This window comes from Paralichthys olivaceus, chromosome 19, assembly GCF_024713975.1.
Source record: "Paralichthys olivaceus isolate ysfri-2021 chromosome 19, ASM2471397v2, whole genome shotgun sequence".
NCBI lineage: Eukaryota > Metazoa > Chordata > Actinopteri > Pleuronectiformes > Paralichthyidae > Paralichthys > Paralichthys olivaceus.
Genome location: NC_091111.1, coordinates 1,608,131 through 1,628,822, shown reverse-complemented (window position 1 = coordinate 1,628,822; position 20,692 = coordinate 1,608,131). Strand labels below are relative to the sequence as shown.

Below are 20,692 nucleotides of genomic sequence, written 5' to 3'. Positions count from 1 at the left end.
CATAAACCACCGGTAACATGTCAGTGAAGTGGTCTAATGAGGAGAAACGTCTCATATGAGAGCTTACTTTCACTGCCACAATATGAGATAACCCATTAGCTCTGCCACTCAGCAGTGGGACAAGTTCAATTTCAGACAGAACCAAAAAGAAAAAGTGAGGGAGAGAGCACATGTTTGTCCAGGTGGAGCTGGCTGAGCTGCAGGGAGGAGGACAGCTGAGGGAGTAGCATCATGCTAACACGTGTGTTGGGGGATTTCTGTCCTGTTGGACAAATGTCGTTATTCTGCTTTTTTTATTTCCTGTGCACAAACTGGTGTTTAGGCAAAGAAGAGAACACGTGTTCTGGATTCACTTTGTGATGTATTGTCACATCATCACCCCATGATTAGACGTTATTAGCAGAATGATTTTAAAGTATATTATTCTCACAGCTATGAATAACACCTTTGTAAAAGTATGATACAGTTTATTTTATATTTGTACATCAGTAAGTAAACACATTTTGAATGCCACATGCTTGAGGATCATTTATGATTTATATAAAATATCAGGTAGCCAGATGATCATTGACTGCATGTAAAGATGGACGACTCTTCTCCGTTTCCTCCCTCTGTAAAAAAAATGAATCCAAACCATCCTGGATATAAGCGCTGCCATCTTGCATTGGTGACGTCATTTTCCAGAGTCCACGGTCATCCCTCCTGATTTTACTGCAGTGCACCTTCAGCACGATGAGTCACTTATTGTATTTATATCAGGAGAGAAAGCCAGAGAGGTTTGATACCTAATATACTGCAAATGTTTAGTGTTGAATGTGTGAGCGAGACAGTATAAACAGAGTTAACATTATCAGCTCAGAGGCAGCTGCAATACTGTTCTCAGTTCAGCTTCCAGTCAGATCAGTATAACATATGTAGTTAGAGGAAAGAACAGAAGTGTGCATTAAATACAGTATGAATATAAACTACAAATGGATTCAAGTGGTGAGTGTATATGAATTTTTTTAGTAGAAATATACGTTCTTCTCCCCAAATCTTCTTGAGTAAGTGAAAAAGTTGACATTAAAATTACACAAGTACAAGAAGTAACTTTAGTACATGTAATTGAACAACTTATCACTTGTAGTGTCAGTGAATCTGTTTTTCAAAGGAGCTACTTGTCTTGTTAAAAGGCTTTTAGAGATTCAAGATGTCAGGAAACAACTGGTGCCTCTGGGATGTCGAAGCTCCCTGTCTGTTTGTGTTGAAGGGCGTCAAAGTGTTTGGTCTCAACAGAGCTGTCACACAGATCAGTGCGGGAGCCTCTGGTCATGCTGACTCACACTCTTCTTATTTTACACTTTTTAAGGGATGAACAACCGCGAGGTGCTGGAGCAGGTGGAGCGGGGCTACAGAATGCCGTGCCCTCAGGACTGCCCCATCTCGCTGCACGAGCTGATGCTGCAGTGCTGGAAGAAGGACGCAGAGGAGCGGCCCACCTTTGAGTACCTGCAGGCCTTCTTGGAGGACTACTTTACAGCCACTGAGCCTCAGTACCAGCCCGGGGACAACCTCTAAGCCCTTCAAACTCTGTCTATCTGGCGGTGGGTGGGGGGGGGGGGGACTCAGGGCAGGGACCACATTGACCGAATCAGTGCTGTTAAAAAAACTCTGGAACCCTCCTGGCTAAGCCAGTATTTTAGGGATTTGTACAGCTTCCTCAGCTCAACCCAGTTTCAGTTTTACACCAAGCCCCAGAAACACAACCCTCAGTCTCTGACACTCCCCCTGTTTGAACTCTGCGACTGCGATAATTAGGGAAGCTGGCGGATGGAGGATGGACAGAAACAAGTGGGGTTGTGATAATGCAATGAAATACATGTATTCAATGTAAATAAAAGGCTTGTTTTAGTTTATTTGTTTGCTTCCGTATAAGATTTTTATTTTCTCCTGCACAAAATAATAATGATAAAAATAATAAAGGCAAAGGAAGATGAGCACCTGAACGGGCACAGTTAATCTGTTCTGTATTATACTATAGTTCCTGTATTATTTTCTAGAGATTGAATTGGAAGACTCAATTTTCTATTTTTTGCCATAATGTAAAATCACTCACCCTCAGTTTGTTGCTTTATTCTTGACTTTTCAGTTCATAGAATTGCTGAGGCTTCTCTGGACGAGCATGAAGCAGTCCTCCCACAGCCTTTTTTTCTCTTTTCTTCCAAAGCTTCCTCAGAGCGTTGTCAGACTGTTGCTGTATGGAACAAGGTTCTTTTCCCAATTATACTGTTTGTCACATTTTTGTAAATTAAAGCCAAGCGTGCAAGGATTTTGAACATATCCCTCCTCGCTTATAATTTTGAGACAATATGGGTGATATATTTTTTTTGTACGTGTTTTTTGTTTAACTGGAAGAAAGAAAGGTTGACTGAAGTTATCCTTTACTGGAGCTGTCACTCTGGGGCCTCTCCTCATCCTTAATGTTCTTATTTTGGGGGAAGCGTGTGTGGACTGTCGTGTTTTTCCTTGTCCACTCGAGGCTGCAGGGCGCCGACCTGCAGCTGAACCCAGACCAACTCGCCTCCTCGTTATTTCTGCTTATGTTTTACTGACGAGATTTTATTCGATCAGTATTTGAGTTCGTTATAGGTTTTTACAGATTATGTTCTTGTTTATCCATTCAGTGATCCTCCAAGAGTCAGTTTACTGTTGGTTCAGAGGAGTTTTGGTGCCAATTCATGCACAAATACTGAATAGAAGAAGGATTTTAAGGTTTTAATTCATAAATAAAACCACTGAGGTGAAAATGAATTGAACCCCGTCCTGATCAGGTCTTATAGCAGATTGTTTCATGACTAACTTCCCTCCTTTATATCTTTCATTTCTATTTTTTAACATAACTTGTTTTGTTAATTCAGTGATTTGGCGTTTGAAATTCAGAAAAGAACAATAAACATTTTACACTCTTTCCAAGACACTTCTTTTCTACATGCCAGTGTTTGTATACCTACTTATTGTCTGCGTGTGTGGAGACCAGCTCTGTGACCCCAACCAGTTGACTAGTGATATGTGATACTTATAGAGGGTGTGGTTTGTTGTATTGTGGTCTGCAGGTGGATTCTGTTGCTCCCTTTGTTAAAATGTGTTCTTCAGTATTGATCTGTGCAAATATTCGATTTCACTTATTGATATGTATTACTCATGACATGGGACCGCGGAGTGATGACTTCAGAAAGGGGGGGCTGCTGCATCAGAGCCAAACTAGAACATTCTTTCATTCATTTATTTTATCTGCAATCTGATTTAAGAAAAATTTAAAGGGCAGATAATCAGTCGACTCCCTTGTGCACATTAATTAAAATGAACCCAGTATTGAAACAGTTGCTGCCCTAATAACAAACGTGTATCTTGCAAGAGATGAGTAAGAAAAGATGAATATTTTTTAGATAAAGTGAAGGTTAAATATGCAGAAGACATAAAATAACCTTAAAAAAATCAAACAGTGGAACCATATATACATGTATATATATATACATACATATACAGTATATGTATATATACATATATATATAGTGAATGATTTACTTACCTGGTGTTATATTTTCATTCCAGCAACAAAACTAACTTTGTGCTTTGAAAAAATTGAACACAGTACACTGAAACCTCTTACACAAAAACACTGAATCTGTGGCACAAAATGGACCAATATGAGAATGTGCAGAGAGAGAGAGGAACGTGTGTCAAGTTTTTTACCTGTGGCATCAGTGTGCAGACACACACGGGACACTTGGCACCTAAAGATGACACTGTTTTGCGTTACAACAAACTGAAAATGTCCCAAGATGCTTCAACTTCATCCACATGTCAACGTCAAGAGAGAAATTTACAACACAAACTGATTTTGATTTTGTACTTGATAATTCATAGCCGGACCCTTCCTCCTTATCCTCTTCCTCTTCTTGCCCCGCACACAAAGACAAACACGTCAGACTGTCCACGTGATAGCAGCTGCAGCGACCGTGTTGCATCATTGAGTGTAAAATTATGTAACATGTATGAGTTGTATGTGAGCATAGTACACAGAATATACGTGCTGAGAGCGGAGCTGCTCCTCCCTCTCTGCGTGTTCATAGTATTTCACCTGCTCCTCTTTGGGCAGCGACCTCCACTGTGGACGCACAGCAACACAAACACAGGTACACACAGATCCACATGAACAGGTGTAGGTTCTGCAATGAAACATCCCACAGTGGATTTGTGACACTGAATGCTCTTTTCAAATTTAAATAAAAATCATTCATGAGAACAAAATTGACTATTAAGATGTCAAGGATTATAGTTAGAGGAAAAATTTGACATTTTAGAGGTTTGTTCTTTGGCAGTGCTTGATGACAGAAAGCTTTTAAATCTTTTATCAAACTTGGATGAAGTCGATGAACATACAGATCAAAGACACCTACTCTCTGTCCAATGAGTCGGTTCAAGGTTTTGCAGCTCTGCCACAACTGTGGGCCTCTGTTCCATACAGAATATCATGAAAGCATTTGGGGCTTCGTGACACATGGACTGCTCTCATCGTCAGGCTTTCTGTGACACCTTCTCTTTCTATGGGAAAACAGTAAAACAGAGAGAGAGCGTGGATTTCTGCTGTGTAGAATACTGAAGAAAGAAACACACCAAGAAGTTGATGAGGATCAAGGTACATAAATAGATAATAAATATAAGACATTGATTGTGATTGAATATTGAATCTGGCTTTGTTGTGGTCAGCCACAGGTGAAGCAGTCAGGTGGATTTACCATGTGTGAGATACATACATGAATCCAGAAGGAGCCAGGTTTGTCCCCGGGCCCTGAGGGAGAGTCATAACCTGGAGACACAAACACAAATTTCAGTTTCTGCTTGAATGAGCTGCTGTGGACTCAAAACACAGCCTGAACATACTCATATCATATATAACCCAGATTTAATCATCTCTGTCCTGATGCTAATACTGTCATCCCAACAATGACATCCCAAAGATTGATAATCTGTCATAGTTGCTCTGTGGTATATCCCAGAACTCAGTCAGGATCACTACTCTTAGAGAATTATCAAAATATGTGAATAAGAAGTATCTTTTTGTAAGTATTGACAAAGTTCTCTAACCTGTTACTACTTTACCTGGCTGTGGCTGAAAGGAGCCGCCTGGCTGTACATGTAGTTTGGCTGCATGACAGTTGGTGGCTGGTACTCGGGAGGAGCCGGTCCAGGTGCAGGCATGACTGACTGCTGCAGGCTGAGCGGTGCTGCTCCCAGAGGCATGTGGCGCTCTGTCTGAGGCAGCTGGGGGCCAAACTCTTCCTCAGCAGGGGCATCATTAGGAGGAAGAAGAGCAAAGCCAGTCTGTGCAGCATTAACCCAGGTTTATAAACAGTCGATGGTGCAGAGGGAAGTTAGAAAACGTACTTGTTCATGTTTGTGGCCTCATGGGAGGTGAAACCAATGGACAGTTTTGGTCCTGAAAATTATCAATATTTAGTAAAATGCCCGCATATACAGGGTGCATTCTGGTAATCTGGGACATTGCATGTGGGACACCGAAGCTACAGTCTGTTTATTTCTTTATTGCCTTTTATGTGGTTTGGGGTTATTTGTTGTTAAGTCAGTTAAATTCACTAAATGTGGGAAATATGCATTCAGGGACTTCATGAAGTAAAAGGTTGCAGTTGTCAGACAGGAGATAATGGTAAAACGGTTTGTCCTCGTCTGTTTAAACTGAACACGTGCCCCACGAGCAGTATGGAGGACATTTATGTTTTTTTTCTGTTGTTTTTTTACATTCGAAGAAGTGGCCCCCACCCACTTTATTTATTTAGGATTTGGCTGCAACTCTGTTTACCCCTGACACTGCAAAAGTGTTTGCAGAAGAAGAAGGTTCAAACCTAGAACCTTCAAGCTGTGAGGGGACCTTGCTGTCCGTCCCTCAAGAGGATCTGTGGGGGTAGATCATGAAACCCTTGCTGTGTCCAATTCCTCACCTCCCTGCAGCCACTGGCTCATCTGTGTTCTCTCCCTGGCAGGACAAGGTGATTCATGGACTTAATGACTTATTCAAGCGCTACATTCACAAGCCTTAGGGCCCAATTCAGATTGTTTTCTATTTCTGATTTTTTTTTTGTAGCTGTTCACATTATCTTTTAGAATGTGTCCAGTATCACACTCCAATGTGAACTGGTCACGGCCCCGATGTGACTCACATGCGCAGAAGAAAAAGTCAGTGAGAAACACGGAGGCCGCAGATGTGAGTGTCTATTTTCCTTCAACAACCTTTTTTTTTCTTTTTTTCATTCTCTCACGTGGAAAAAGAAACACAAACCTGTGTCCTCAGGAAAGAATGGATTCTCAGCTCAATAAGGTGAAAGTTGGCTTTCTAAGAGCAGCCTTTCAAATCAACAGATAGTTTTGCAAAAAGACTTTCCCACAAAAATGACCACATAAGATTGCTTCATCAAAAATATAGAAAATGATATTTTAAATACAAGGATCAAAACCATTTGAATTCATAATTTTGTTTCATTTTTATGAGCTACTAATCTCACTGAGTATCACACCGAGTATCTCCTTCAGGAAGAGTGGATGCCTCACATCAGTCACATGTGAACCCCTCCTCCTGAAGCTTTATAAGGGCTGAAGCTGAAGCCGTCTCACACATCCTCCTCTTATCATTGATTGTTTTGTCTTTGTGGAAACGTTTCCAGCTGATATGCAGCTCTGAGGACAAAGCACCTTCTGCATGAAACTTTTTCAGTTCTGGGAAGATACCAAGGAGGAAATACACACACACCAGGTATGTCTGTTTATCCAGATGAACCTGTTTCATTATCAGTAATCCACAGAAAGGTCAAAAGGATAAATGAAAAATTGTAACTTTCCTTTGTTTTTTAATTTGTCAACTATTAGTCAGTCTTGAAAAACACCCATTAGACAGATAGCAATAATGATCTGTTAATGATCAGGATAAAAGTGGATGCTGTTATTATGTAACCTAGGAAAGCTATTTCCAGGCAGTTAGGGCTTGAAAAAAAACTTGTAATGAGAGACCCAGTCAAAGCTGATTCATTTTCACCCGGCATTTATTAGCTCAATGGCCAAGTTGAACTTTTAATACAAAGTTCAGTGATTTTTGTTTTCACCTGTAAGAAGCAGTATGATCTGTCTGGACCAGACCAAATGGATGTCATATGCATATCCAGAGCTGAATGAATTCATATTTCTAAGATGTAAAGACTTTTCTTCACATTTTACATTGCAGTCATGTAGGTGATGTTTTCTATTTGCCTTCAGTTTCACTCAGTTTAAATGTGAAATCAAGCCAACTGATAAAAAGCTCCGATGTGTATTATAGACCATTACATATAGGCCTTTACCAGTATTTGTTCACTGTACCTCCCCTCTCTGCAGCCAATCAATAACAGCTCTTCATCCGGCTCTAATGGCTTTATTGCAGGTATTAGCATGTGAGAAATTGCCTGGCGGTGAAATGGAGGGAGCCGGCGTCAACATCTTTGTCACTGTTCAGAAGATCTACTACCCTTCACTTTGCATCATGGGTATTCCAGGTTCGTAGCTTATTTAATCATTAGCTTTCATGACTGGAAAGGTGTTGTCTGGGATCATGTGTCAAAACACAAAAATAATTTGTACGTTAATAATTTATTCATGTGATGTTATTACATCACTTCTACTCTCAGATAACTCCCATGCACACAATATGACTCTCTGACCTCAGAGCAATCGGGCCCAAACTATTTATTATTAACTTCCTAACATGGCTGCAGGCCTTTTATAAAGACATGGCAGAAACCTGGGAGATACATTTACTTTCAAAACCAGATTCAGATTAAAAAACCTGGCATCCGTCTGCCACTTTCAGTTTGTCCTGTCCTTATGGTGATAAGTTGAACAACCTAGTACCTTATTTCCCACAATTAACAGCACTTGCCTAGTTTCTTGCTTAGCAGGGAGAAACATTTTAACCAATCTCAAAATTTTCATTTATTTATACATTTATATTATTTAGTGAGAGCTAAAATGGTGTACTTGCTTTAAGCAACATTGTTTTTAGTAACTATGATGCACCACGAGGATAAATCAGTGTCATTTGATTGTTTACCTCTCAACACTTGAGTCAGTTGAAGTCATTTTCTGTTGCGAAAATATTTTTTCCACTCTCACCTGCAAATGTAAAAAGTATCATATGTGGCCAAGCCCACAACAATGTGATAAATTATACCTGCAGCAGCTGTTAGTCCTACTGCAGCCACAATAGTGCAGTAAACTTCAAGATGAATGTAGATAAAACATCACATATTTTATAGGACAGTTTATTGGCATCTCCTCCATGTTTGCTGTTGTTGTAGTGTTGCACATATAGTGTCCTCGTTGTTGTATATTCTTCTACATTACCAGGGACTGTTAGACTGGAGTGAACAGCTTGTTGTGCCCATTATCATACGTCAGCATTACCCCTTTATCTCCCTTGGTCTTTAGACTGCAACGATCTGCAGGAACATTTTATGTTCTTATGTTTCTTAAAATATGTTCTCTTCTTATTTGAATTACATTTAATCATGCTTTTATTTATATCTATAGTGTATATAAGGCACTTTGAGTTTCTTTTATGAAAGGTGCTATACAAATAAAGTTTACATATTTATTATTATTATTATTATTATTAAAACCTTGAGAGAAGAAATACGTTTTGGACACTATCTGCCCAACGCCACCAATCAGACCAGACTAAAGGTAAATCAGATTAGACTCCTTGATTGACTAGACTTAGGTTGGACAGTTTGTCAGCGGGCCACAATAAATCCAAATGATTCCTGGAAATATCTTAATGTCTGCAGGATGTTTAAGAAAGCAGTTGTTTGTGAACACAACATTTTTTGCTACTGTTGCCTCCGAGTAACTATGATGCACCACGATGATAAATCAGTGTAATTTGATTGTTTACCTCTGAACACTTGAGTCTGTTGAAGTAATTTTCTGTTGCGAAAATATAGTTTCCACAGAAAAAGCGTTCTCTCTCCTCCTCCCCACTATCTCTCTCTCTTCTCTCCCCTCTTTTCCACCCATCTCTCCTCTCCTCCCCTTTTTCTTTGCTCACCCCAACCGGACGAGGCAGATGAACTCCCACATTGAGCCTGGTTCTAGAGGTTTCTCCCTGTTAATGAAGGATTTTCTCTCCATAGACAAAGTGCTGCTCATTGTGGGAACTGTTGGGTTCCTCTATATTAATAAGATTTTAAGGTCTTGACTTTCTATGTGAAGTGCCTTGAGATAATTTATATTGTGATTTGGCGCTATACAAATAAAATTGAATTGAATTGAATTGAAAGTGGTCAGCAAAAAGCGATAATCAATGATAATTGAGTCATTAACAACTTCATGCAGTACCAGACAAATGATTTATCTAAACTTCTTTATACTTGTCTTTTCCTTCCAGCCAACCTCTTCACATTCTATATGATTTGCTTCCGTAAATGCGGGATGTCCAACACAGCAACCATTTACCTGAGCTGTCTGGCCATTGTGGACACCTTCTATCTGGTGTGGGTGATCCTTCTTGACTTGACCCTCACCTTTTGGCTGCTGCAGCCCTTCTGGCATTCCCAACCCTGGTGTGGCATCCTGGGATTCCTGCAGTATGGATCACTGTACAGCTCCTCCTGGATAGTGGTGACTTTCACCATCGAGCGTTACCTTGTCCTCCGCAGCACAGTAGCCAAGCAGCACTTCTCCCAGGCCTGGGTCACTAAACTGACCTGTATTGCTGTTGTCCTGGTTTCACATCTTGTCTCTGTGCCACTGGGCTGGATCAATAATGTTACACCTGTTTCCCTTCTTGTGGACGGGGAGAATGTGACACTGCCCAGGTGTCGTTACCGTGATGAGGCCTACACCACTGTTATAGTGTGGATAACCACCTTCCTCTCTGGAGGAATCCCCATTGTCTTGGTCATCATCTTCAACTACCTCATAGGATATCATCTATGCCGTGCCAGCAACCTCTTCACCAAGGAGGAGCGCCGCATCATGCGTGGGAGGAGCACCAGGGGCATGTTGAGGAGGACCATTCTGTTGCTGGGCACTGTTTCTGTGACCTTTGTTGTCCTCAGCCTTCCTCGTTTTGTCACATACTGCATCCTTAGAACCAGGTACAACAACGAGAACTTTGACAGGGATGACTACAGCATCCCAATCAATGTGGCTGGAGACTTAGCCAACATGCTGCAGAACCTTAACTCCACCACCAACTTCCTGCTCTACTGTATGGTCAGCCGGCGCTTTCGACGGGAGCTGGTCCAAGTGGTGACGTGTAAGGCAAAGGCACGTGAGCTGGGCTCTGTTCTCGGCCATACTACCATGAGAGTTTTCTCAGTTATGGATCATAAGGCCTCACAATCCAGCAACCCTGTGATTGTAAAGTTAAACAATCTGAAACAGACAGAGTAGAAAGCAACCAGAAGAAAAGACAAATATCATAATGCGTACAATTGTTGGAACCTAAAAGTTTAGTCTTGACCTTGGACATGTAATTTTGCATACAAACAGAAAATGGAATCACGGTAAATGGATTTCCTTTATATAGAGCTTTTCTAGTCACAAAGAACTCCACTGTATATTTACACCGAGGCCAAGGACAACTGGACACAAGCCACACCAAAAGATGTGGAGAAAACAAATTACTTGACAATTGTTTTCTCAAGTTATCTCATTATTGTTTCTCGAGATAGCAGTGTTGGTCAGTCAACCCCAAGACTTAAATATCTGAAGAACTATTCGGTGGATTGCCATGAAATTTTAGTCTCCAAAGAATGAAGCCTTAAGACTTTGGCGACTCTCTAATCTTTCATCTAGCATTTCTAGGTTCAGGTGGTTGTTCAACATTTTTGGTTTTGCGATAACTGCTCTAAGAATCTTGCCTCACACAGAATACATTTTCAGTATCTTTAGCAATCCCTTAACATTTCATCTTTCATCATCATCACCAGATTAAAAAGTGTAATTTTTCTTTGTGAGTTTATGACCTTCCCCTCAAGCTGAGCTGTAGTGTATGTTTTAATGCTGGTTAATGATTGTATGCACTATAAGATGGTGACAATGTTATATCACAAGGTTAGCAAACTGTGTTGACATTTGGATTAAACATTCAGTGTGGTCACCTACAGCCTCACATACCTGACAATAGACTCTGTCTCGACATTATACAACACATGTGAAATAAATGCATGAAATATGCATCCATTGTAACAATTAATGTGATCAGGTAAAAGTCCATAAAAGCCATAGGATGTGAGTCTTTGGTATTTCAAATTTTGTATTTTCTAAGTCATGTAAGTCCTGTGTAGCAGTGTTGTAAAAGAAGCTGTCTATTAGCTTTGATAATGTTTCACTGTTAATCCAAAACGGATGAAGTTCAGTCGTATTGTTACATCATTTGTTTGTAAAACTTGAATAAATGTGAAAATTAAATTCATGCACGTACAGGTGAGTTGTTTACTAGTCACCTTATTGTAAGTTACTGCTTGAGGATGTTTTCTTTTTCAGGGGTTGGTTGAGAGTCATGCATTTCAAATCATGAAAGCAGTCCAACCTGGCTGGCTGCAAAATGCCCTCTTAAGAAACCACCTGATTGGCAGCCGCAGTCTTATGCCCCGCATTATTTACATAAATAGGTCACGAGGCTTGTGAGCTTTGCATAAAACAGAAAGGGACAAGCAGTGGGAATGTTTCCTGTTTGCTGCAGAACAGGTTTGTGCTGTGGCTGAGGGATAAGTCGTTTTTATGAAAAGGTAGGTGTGGGCAGTTCATGAAGTTTACTTTATTCTATGTTTGATGAATTTACAGGGGAAAATAACCTGGGTAACGTGTTTATGTTTGACTATGTTTTTTAGAAGATATACTCGACATACTTTAAGGGATTTTGACCTTTGTACTTGTTTGCAGGTATCGAGTTGATATGTTACAACCTAAGATAGAGGAGCATGTACAAACTACTCTTCAGAGCAGTTTATGTCTTGTTGTTATGTTAATTCTTATACTCAATCTGTTGTTTACTTCGATGTCCTCAGTGGTGATAGACTGTTGGGAGTGGCTTTTGTCACAACTATGGTTTTCTTTGTGCCGTGTACGTGTCTCTTTAAGGACTTATGCAGTATCGAATTCCTTTGACGCTGTTTTCATTTTCACTCTACCCGGGACAACAGACACTTTTACTCTGTAAAAAATGGACTCGTTCAAAGGTAGGAAACAACCGCTGCTCTGACTCATACATCTGTCCACATTATCCCCACATCTTGTGACACAAACCTTGTTTTCTTGTTCGCTCCTGCTGTCAGGACCTTGCCCTCATCGTAGTGTCCCTGTTGAGACTGATGAGAGCATGACATCCTCCACTCTGGACTTGGTCTGGCCTCCTCCTTGTAACCAGTGTAGTGGACTCATAGAGACCAGCAGAAGGCCACAGGAACATGGCTATGAACCACCTGGACAACACGCTGCCAGACAGACGACAGTCCCAGAGAGCCAGCAAGAATCCAGAGCCACCTGCCGTGATTCCCCGGAACCTTGCTTTACACCCCAAACACGCTCAGGAGACAAGAGACCCCCCCACCGTGCAGGTGTTTCACCTCATGGCCTCAGAGAGCAGCAGCAGCACAGAGTTAACCACAGCAGAGGCTTTACAGGCCCTTCAAACAGGCCACAGGACCTCTCTGTGGAGTTGGCAGAAAGTTTGGAGGTCCCTCTTCCACTCCTGTCTGACATTAACTACACCTCCTATGTCCCAGCACAATACCCTGCTCAGCGTAAGTGTTTGATTATCAAGAGAAGAAATCCTTAACAACCTGGTACTAGGAGGATATATATATATATATATTATACCAGATATTTAAAAAAATATTGATAAGCATGGGTAATATTGGCTTCAGGCTACACCAACACAATTCTCAAGTATTAGATCTGGTAATCATGACAACCCTGTTAGATATTGTTTAGCTGCTGCTCATTGTGTTGTGTTGAAACCTGTCCAAACTAGTAAATCATGTCTGTACTCCCATATTTCTTTGCAGACCCCAAGCCAGAGCAGGGGACTTCTCCCAGACAGTGTGCATGTTGTCCTCCAAGAGATCTGCACCGGCACAATTATCGTTCTTGTCATTATAAGCATGGTAACCCAGCAGATCCATACCACGAGCCTCAAGACCACCAACAGTCCTGGTAGGAGAGCAAGTCCTGTCCTGTTTCTCATGATGATCCAATATTATCAGGGTTGATTCATACAATACTTTCCACATGAATCACTCTGAAAAGGTTTTTTTTGTGAATTCTTTTCACAGGAAGGTCTCCCATAAAAGGCAACAACCTAAAGAGGCTGCAAATGCCTCATTGCCTGAGTGCATGGCACGTCCTAGAGAAGTGATGCATGAGGTCAGCATGGATTGCTCCTTGCAGGCAGGTCCAGGCCCTTCCACAGGGGAGATCAGGAAGACAATCAGCCTGCCTGAGGAGTGCAGTAAGTCACAACCAGGTCCTTGCATTAACATGTGGTTGGGATATTTCTCCCACTAAACCGTAAGCATGTAACAGTCATGGCTTAGAGTGTTTCACTGATGTTTCATTGACAGGGAGTGTTTTCATCACGTATTCAGTGGACACAGCCAACGAAATTATTCTTTTTACCAAGTTTCTGACTAATCAGGGCTTCAGACCTGCAGTAAGTACAGTCATTTCACCCATCACCTCTGCTTCTTGGTGATTTCCCATACAAATACTCACACGCTGCCGCTAAATCTCCAATTAGATTGACATCTTTGATAATCCAATGAGGAGAATGGGCATCACTAAATGGATGGACAAGCATTTGAATGATGTAAGTCTGACTGTTAAGCTTGAGCAGAGAATAAAACAATTCATAATGTGGTCTTTTCTTTAAATCTGACATTGAGATAATTCGGTTTTACAGAAATCAGTGCTCATCATTGTGGTCATCAGCCCCAGGTACAAAGAGGACGTGGAGGGATATGGAGGTGATGACCACGGGCTGCACACTAAATACATTCACAATCAGGTAAGCACTTCCTCCTCAGCTGTCAAATGCTAAAGATATTTGCTTGCAACATCCCCTCATGTGGTGAGAGCATGTCATTACACTCCCTCCTCCCACGTGTCAGAGGGGAATGAGGAAATGGCTCCTGGGACTTGAAAACAAAACATTTCATTCCCCAGCTCCACCCAGTGTCCCCTCCCTTACAGTCCCACGATGTTAATGTGTCACAGGTGTTGAAGCTGTCTGTGAGGCTTTCACAGCTCCATGTTGCTTAGTACAGCTCTGTAAATCCTGTTGTGTATCGTCAAATGATGCATCTTATTGGTATCAGAAGAGAGAAAAAGAGAAAACGTCACTCTCATGACTGTCAATCAATTCAATTTTATTCGGATGGCCCATATTCACAATCACGATTTAAGCCACAGGACTTCATAAGGTGCGACGTCCTCTGCCCTTAACCCTCAGCAAGAGGGAGGGAAAAAGAGTTGCATGTGAAGAATTCCTTTTCACAGATAGACAGAAGTGCAACAGATGTTTTTGTGAAACAGAGCACGTCAACAAAATAACAACATTTACAAAATTCTTCTGAAAAGACTGTGTCTAACATAAATGGAGAGGCAAGGAAAGTATTTATTCAAAAGAAAGACTGACAGAGATGAAAGGGGCCACAATGACCATTGTAAATGTATATGTAGACGAAAAAGAGGGTGTCTGCCTCCCAGACTGAAACTGGGAGATGATTCCGCAGGAGAGGAGCTTGATAGCTGAAGGCTCTGGCTCCTACTTTTAGAAACTTTAAGGATGACAAGTAAGCCTGATTCTGGGAGAGCAGTGCTCTAGTGGGCTGGTGTGGTACTATGAGCTCTTTAAGATAGAATGGTATGCATTATTACAATTTCCAGACTGTAAAGGCCACAGTGGCTCTAATTCAGCTCATCATAAGAACGGACAGTGATTTTGTTGCCTGTTTTATTAATTGAACCACTTTAACGGTGGTAAAGCTCTATAAACACTGAATATCCTCTTTTGTTACTGGCACAGATCCAAAATGAGTTCATCCAACAAGGCTGCCTGAACTTCAGACTGGTACCTGTCCTGTTTCCTAATGCAAAAAAGGTACGTATGAGCAATATGGTAAAAAGTAAATGGTATAACATTATATAACATTTTTCTAGTGTTGATGACCACTCAATGTGAATCTATGTGCAACACTTTCTTTATCACACATCACTCACACACTTCCAGCACAGTTGTCGGGGGCCATTTGGGGTTCTATATTTTGCGAATGGACATTTTGGCACACAGGTTGAACCATTGACCTTCTGTTACATAGACACACAAGGGTCACTTCACACTGATACATATACACACAAGAGTATGGCAGTCCAGTATATATCAAACTAAATCTGAGCTCAAAATACTTACCACTAAAAAGGTAATAATATTTATAATACTCACTCACTTTGTGTGTCACCATGTGTCCTCTTATTCTGGACATCCCAAATAAAACTTGCATCATGTGGCTATAGCAGCGCAAATAACAGAGAAGATGAATGTATGAATTTACATCACACGTGAATTGGAAGACCTCCAGGTGTGTGATGAGGGGTACATGTAAAACAGATCATGTCAATGAGACTTTACCAACGGAGCCTCTGTGCTTATTCTGTGTCACAGAGCCATGTCCCCAACTGGCTCCAGAGCACCAGGATCTACCGCTGGCCCGAGGACATACAGGACCTGCTGCTTCGCCTGGTCAGGGAGGAGCGCTACATCATCCCACAGTGCGGGTCTGAGCTCACCCTCACTGTCAAGCCCCTCTGAGAAAAACTGAGAAGTGACAGGCACTTTGTCAGTGTGACTCTCACGTGCCTCGATGAAGTAGCAGATCAGCTGTACTGTTTACCTTTTGTCACTTGTTTTCATGATGACCTTTCATTCTACTTCCTCAGTGATGACATCTGAAATGAGAACTAACTCATATCAGAAAACCATGTTTTTATTGTACTGAGAACATAATTTTTTCTTTGTTATTTTCCACCAGAACCTTCATCTTTATAAAATGAGCAGGGAGCCAGGGAGTAATAGTTTGCATTAATTCATATATATATTGAAAGCTGCTCTGATGTGTCTGGTTGGGCAGCTGGTTGTTGTAGTGGCTGATCAGGCTTTCATATGTTCAATGTTAAAGGATAAGAACAACAATAAAACAGACAAAAAGCAAAATCTGCATAATTTAGAGATGTTTTTCTGGCAAACTGACAAAAGTTCAATAGTCACTGGTTAGATAAAAAAAATGAATCTGCCTGTTTAGCTGCTAAATGCCTTTCATTCTGTCTGCTGTCAACAGCTAGAAACAGGTCTGATGGGATCAGGATTTGTGGAGCAGAAACAGACACAAAGTAAATGTTAAATATTCTGTGGGTTCATCACTGCACAAGCTTCTTTTCACATTATATTAAGTCATTAAATGCAGTGAGTTTGTAAAAAAATATATGCCATCTTTATTCAAGCTATCAAACTGTTAACCTAAATGTTTTCTATTTTAAGTTTTTTTTTACAGTGCATTGTTGCCAAATATTTTTTTAATTAAAAAGCTTAAAATAGTTTCAGTGCTGTATACTTCACAGTGCATCAGTGTATTGGTGAAGCATGTGTTTAACCAAAAGGTGGCAGCATTCTCCACAAAATAAAAACACTCTTTAGTTTCTTTTACTGATATTTTATGACGGTGTGACTTTAGACCAGAGGATGTGAAGCTGGGACACAGGACATGAGAGAACAGAAACATCTGGTGGTTATGATTCACACCATCTCCAGTGGCCATGTTTTGCTCTGTACTTCATCTTTTCTGTTACCCCGTGTGCACAGAGCTGTTCAGTCGGTTTACCAAACCTGACAAAAATGATTTGCTCCCGTCGGTGTGTGTGTGTGTGAAAGGGATTCCAGTGATGTCCAAGCTTTTATCAACTCCTGCATGAGGGGGATTTCTGTAAACACTTGCCCTGCCAGGTCCAATAAATCAGATGTTTGTTATTGTCCTAGGACTGGTGTGCCACTCGACTCGGCCTTATCTGGTGAGTCCAGAGCAACCAGACACAGATATTTTCTCAACAAGGCCTGGACCCCCCATTTTATCCATCTGCTGCTTGAACACACACTCCCTGCTCTGACTCATTTTATGATTTACTATACATCTACAGTATATTCACGACAACATGCATCAGTCAATTGAAGTGGCCTTTAGGGACAAAAACAACCTTGGTTTATGTCTGAAGAGAGGAGCTTATGTCCTATCACATCCTGACTTTAGAGTTTTTCTAGATCTCTCTTGACATTTCCATCCCAACTTTCTCCCAAACCCTAACATGAGTCTTTTCAGGTTCCAAAAGGACATTAAATATCCACTGAAATCCCCTGAATGAAGAGTTTTATTGAAAAATGTTTTGTTTCTGGATTTTCCTCACTTTTACTATTCCGCCGTTTTGTCGCTGGCTGTACAAAGTGATGGATCAAAAATGAAACATTTACCTACCGAAACATGCTTATGGGAAAAAAATAACTGAATGAGTTGCTGTGGCACAGAATAAACATGAAAGTCGATGTTTGAGCTCAGAGACCAAAAAAGGTATTATTAGTTTTCCAATTAAGTAGCAGCTTTTAACTGCATCTCACGGTCTTCATAAAAAAAAGCCTTTCTCATGAGAGCAATGCAAACAACAGCATGTAAAGAATTATTTATTTATTCAAAGAAATCATCTTCTTCCTTTTCCTGATATTTACTCAAAGTAAAAGTCACCCACTGACATTCGTTATGCTGGTAGTGAGAGATGAGGAGTGGGTGACAGAGGTAATTGGCTTCTTTCTAACTCCACTACCCAAGAATCTTTTAATTTTTAAACTTGTCGGGTGACATCAAGTGATGCAAATTATTAGAGTTCATGTAGTTACTTGTTAATCCCAATGACCTTGTCACATGTCACGTATGTGTTCCATGGAAAATAAGTCTTGTAGGCACAATTCTCAATTTCAACTGTGAATTCTGTGTGCACTGTCAAAATAGTTTCCCTTTAGCAGGTGGGATCGGGGCCATGCTAAGAGCTACCAGTTTTGAATGACATGGGGTTGATTGTTGATGTCTGAATTTTTGTATAACATCCCTCTTTTCTTAAGTGTTTTGTGATTGGCAGTGAGTACAAGGTGCAACTATCACCATCTCAGTTTGAGGCTCTGCTCAGAGTGTGGCCACCCATGCTTAAAATCTATAACACTCACTGTACTGTAATGCTCCCACCAACTGCCTTACAAATGTACACATCTAAAATATTTCAGCATTCTGCCCATAGGTCTTGTACGTGTTGCTGGCAAATGCAAGAAGATGCCTGCTGATTGGTTCATTAAGAGGGCCAGGCTCTAACTCAAGGTCAGCACACACTCCAGCAGACAGAGGCACTGTCTCCATTGAGATTAAATGCAAATGAAATATTTTTCATCATCTGGGAAGTCGATGGCAGCAATGTCCCCAGTATGAACCAGACTGAGCCAGCTGTTTGAAGAGCGTTATGGCTCCTTCAGTGCAGAGGAGAGAGCAGCGAGCTCAGCACATCTACTACTGATGCCTGCCATGAAAAGGCTATTACAGGAAAGTGACTGGAATACTGAGCAGCCCTGATGACTTGTAGGTGGGTCGGTATCATAAGATACACCAGCCTACATGTACACATGAAAGTCTAAAAGATTAAAAGGCAAGATAAACCTTTAATTTGAAACTCACTGTATGTTTCTTTATGGTGGAATGACAACAGCACAATAAAAAACATAAAATAATTTATGTATTTCAGATTGTGTTTCAGTTTGGAAGATATTTTTGATTAATCTTTGGTAATGAAGCAAACTAATGGAATCCAAAAGTCAAAATGAATATTTCACTATTTTGTCAACGCTGAACTCATGAGTCCATATTCCTATCGAGGCACTTCACCCTAAGAAATACAAATCGGTCTTTGTTCTTGATCACGTTTTCTATGTCTGTATTTTTTCAATGTTATATCCCCATATTCTGTTCTAACTCCCATTTAGACGGGCGCAAAAACAGTATAGTTTTAGAATATCGATTTTAAGTATATTAACTCTCAAAATACATTGATAAAACAGAATAAAGACACCATTTGTAGTTAATGTGTCAGATAATGTAAACTTCTCCACAGGTCATTAAAACCCAGACATTCACAACATGTCCTTGGTGATTTCAAATGGCCTAAAGAGGCAACATGCTGCAGACGATCATGTTCAGCTGTCTGTGATATTAATCCTTGTGTTAGCTTGTGGTAACTTTCTGTTTATATTACTGCACATTGTGGTGATTTAGTTCATCTATATATCAGCGTTATATTCCCTTGTATTTTCAGTTTGTGTGTGGTACTAAAGCAATTAAATTGCTCTAAATGAAATCTTTGATGAGGTCTAAAATATTATTAAACATAGTTTATCAATGTCTTTATGTATGTTTCCTTATGTGAGATGCGTTTAGTTTTATACATACGAGCACCTCTTCCCTCACTCACATGAAATATAACATCCAATAAAAAACGTGTCCCTAACAAACCTCCAGAGAGGAAAATTATATTTCCTAGCTCTTTGATCTGGGTCTCATTCTGGCTTTGATGCTGCAGTGGCAAATAAGGTGAAAAGTTGTCAAACTCTGCTCAGTGTTCCACAGTCCTGCTTCCTGTTTCTATGTTCAAACGTATTCAGTTATAAAATAAGAGTCTTCCTTACAGGTATCTGTAAACAGGGATGGGCAAAGATTCATCGAAATGTATTTTAAAATAAAATACAAACTACCTTAATCTGAATCTTTCATAATTCCTTTCTGATGATGATTTTTTTGATCTGTTCTGTGATTTGAACATGAACACCCTTCTTGTATTTATATTACGTGTTTTATGTCATTGTCCATCTAGACCAGGACTGCCTGGCAGAAGGGGTATTATAATGACATTGTGTATGTGACCTGCAATTTGTACTTTTCTTTAACAAATAACATCCTTATATTCATACATTTTCATAGCATGTTCACTTTTTAGTGAAACTCAATATTTTTCCTCTCTAAAATAGTTTCCTCCATTTTTTTCTTCTGTGTCCACCAGATTGCTTCTTGTTTAGGAGGTGAGACAGTTTAAAATCCTTGTCTTTCATTGATTTAGGCAAATATATATAGAAAACAACAATGAAACTATCAGTGGCAGGATGTTTTCTGGTTTTACCGGTATCTTCATACGGATATTGAGATGCAATGTTTGTGGCAAACGATGGTGCTTTACAATGTAACAACCCAATCATTGTGTTTATTTGATCCCATGGTTTTAGAATGTATGAGTAAAGAAACAACACATAAATGATGATTATGCTGTAACGAACCGCTTGTTATGTGATCACTTACGTCCACAAAACCACCAACTGTGTCTCTAAATGTATTGGCCATGAACAACTGTACCAGATGTGAGCTTTCAAAATGAATCACTCATTTTTACACCGGTTCCTTCAATCAGTGAGCTCGTGATTCCTCAACACTGCTTTTATTCTGAAAGCAGCAGCCGGATGTAGTAGCCGTGTGTG

At 40.3% G+C, this 20,692-nt stretch overlaps 3 protein-coding genes across 14 annotated transcripts in view; all 3 read left to right on the top strand.

The window, feature by feature from the left end:
* Positions 1 to 2,947, top strand: part of fynb (FYN proto-oncogene, Src family tyrosine kinase b) — a 70,553-nt gene extending 67,606 nt beyond the window's left edge. For all 11 annotated transcript variants that reach the window (XM_069514552.1, XM_069514548.1, XM_069514554.1 and 8 more), the window contains one exon: positions 1,349 to 2,947. In XM_069514552.1, coding sequence (XP_069370653.1) covers positions 1,349 to 1,557 — 209 coding nt within the window. In that variant the 3' untranslated portion in view covers positions 1,558 to 2,947. The remainder of the gene's footprint in view (positions 1 to 1,348) is intronic.
* Positions 2,948 to 7,471: 4,524 nt separating this feature from the next.
* Positions 7,472 to 10,585, top strand: LOC109632444 (probable G-protein coupled receptor 139). The gene is made up of 2 exons (XM_020091705.2): positions 7,472 to 7,580; positions 9,470 to 10,585. Exons 1-2 carry the CDS (start codon positions 7,502 to 7,504, stop codon positions 10,477 to 10,479), a joined length of 1,089 nt encoding a protein of 362 aa, XP_019947264.1. The 5' UTR covers positions 7,472 to 7,501; the 3' UTR covers positions 10,480 to 10,585.
* A 1,138-nt stretch (positions 10,586 to 11,723) lies between these two features.
* traf3ip2a (TRAF3 interacting protein 2a) lies at positions 11,724 to 16,789 on the top strand. 2 transcript variants are annotated; one of them, XM_020091657.2, is made up of 10 exons: positions 11,724 to 11,819; positions 12,234 to 12,269; positions 12,366 to 12,833; positions 13,098 to 13,245; positions 13,365 to 13,540; positions 13,653 to 13,741; positions 13,829 to 13,897; positions 13,991 to 14,095; positions 15,116 to 15,190; positions 15,752 to 16,789. In XM_020091657.2, exons 2-10 carry the CDS (start codon positions 12,254 to 12,256, stop codon positions 15,896 to 15,898), a joined length of 1,293 nt encoding a protein of 430 aa, XP_019947216.2. In that variant the 5' UTR covers positions 11,724 to 11,819; positions 12,234 to 12,253; the 3' UTR covers positions 15,899 to 16,789. The 2 variants fall into 2 exon arrangements, with proteins under 2 accessions (XP_019947216.2, XP_019947215.2); XM_020091656.2 differs by having other exon boundaries at positions 11,725 to 11,819; positions 12,172 to 12,269.
* Positions 16,790 to 20,692: the final 3,903 nt, after the last annotated feature.

Bases quoted from the DNA above. Each gene is read 5' to 3' on its own strand.
- traf3ip2a (XM_020091657.2), top strand. The intron at 13,742-13,828 runs GTAAGTACAGTC...ATCTCCAATTAG, and splicing joins ATCAGGGCTTCAGACCTGCA to ATTGACATCTTTGATAATCC. The intron at 14,096-15,115 runs GTAAGCACTTCC...TTACTGGCACAG, and splicing joins CTAAATACATTCACAATCAG to ATCCAAAATGAGTTCATCCA.
- LOC109632444 (XM_020091705.2), top strand. From the start codon at position 7,502: ATGGAGGGAGCCGGCGTCAACATCTTTGTCACTGTTCAGAAGATCTAC. The intron at 7,581-9,469 runs GTTCGTAGCTTA...TTTTCCTTCCAG, and splicing joins TTGCATCATGGGTATTCCAG to CCAACCTCTTCACATTCTAT.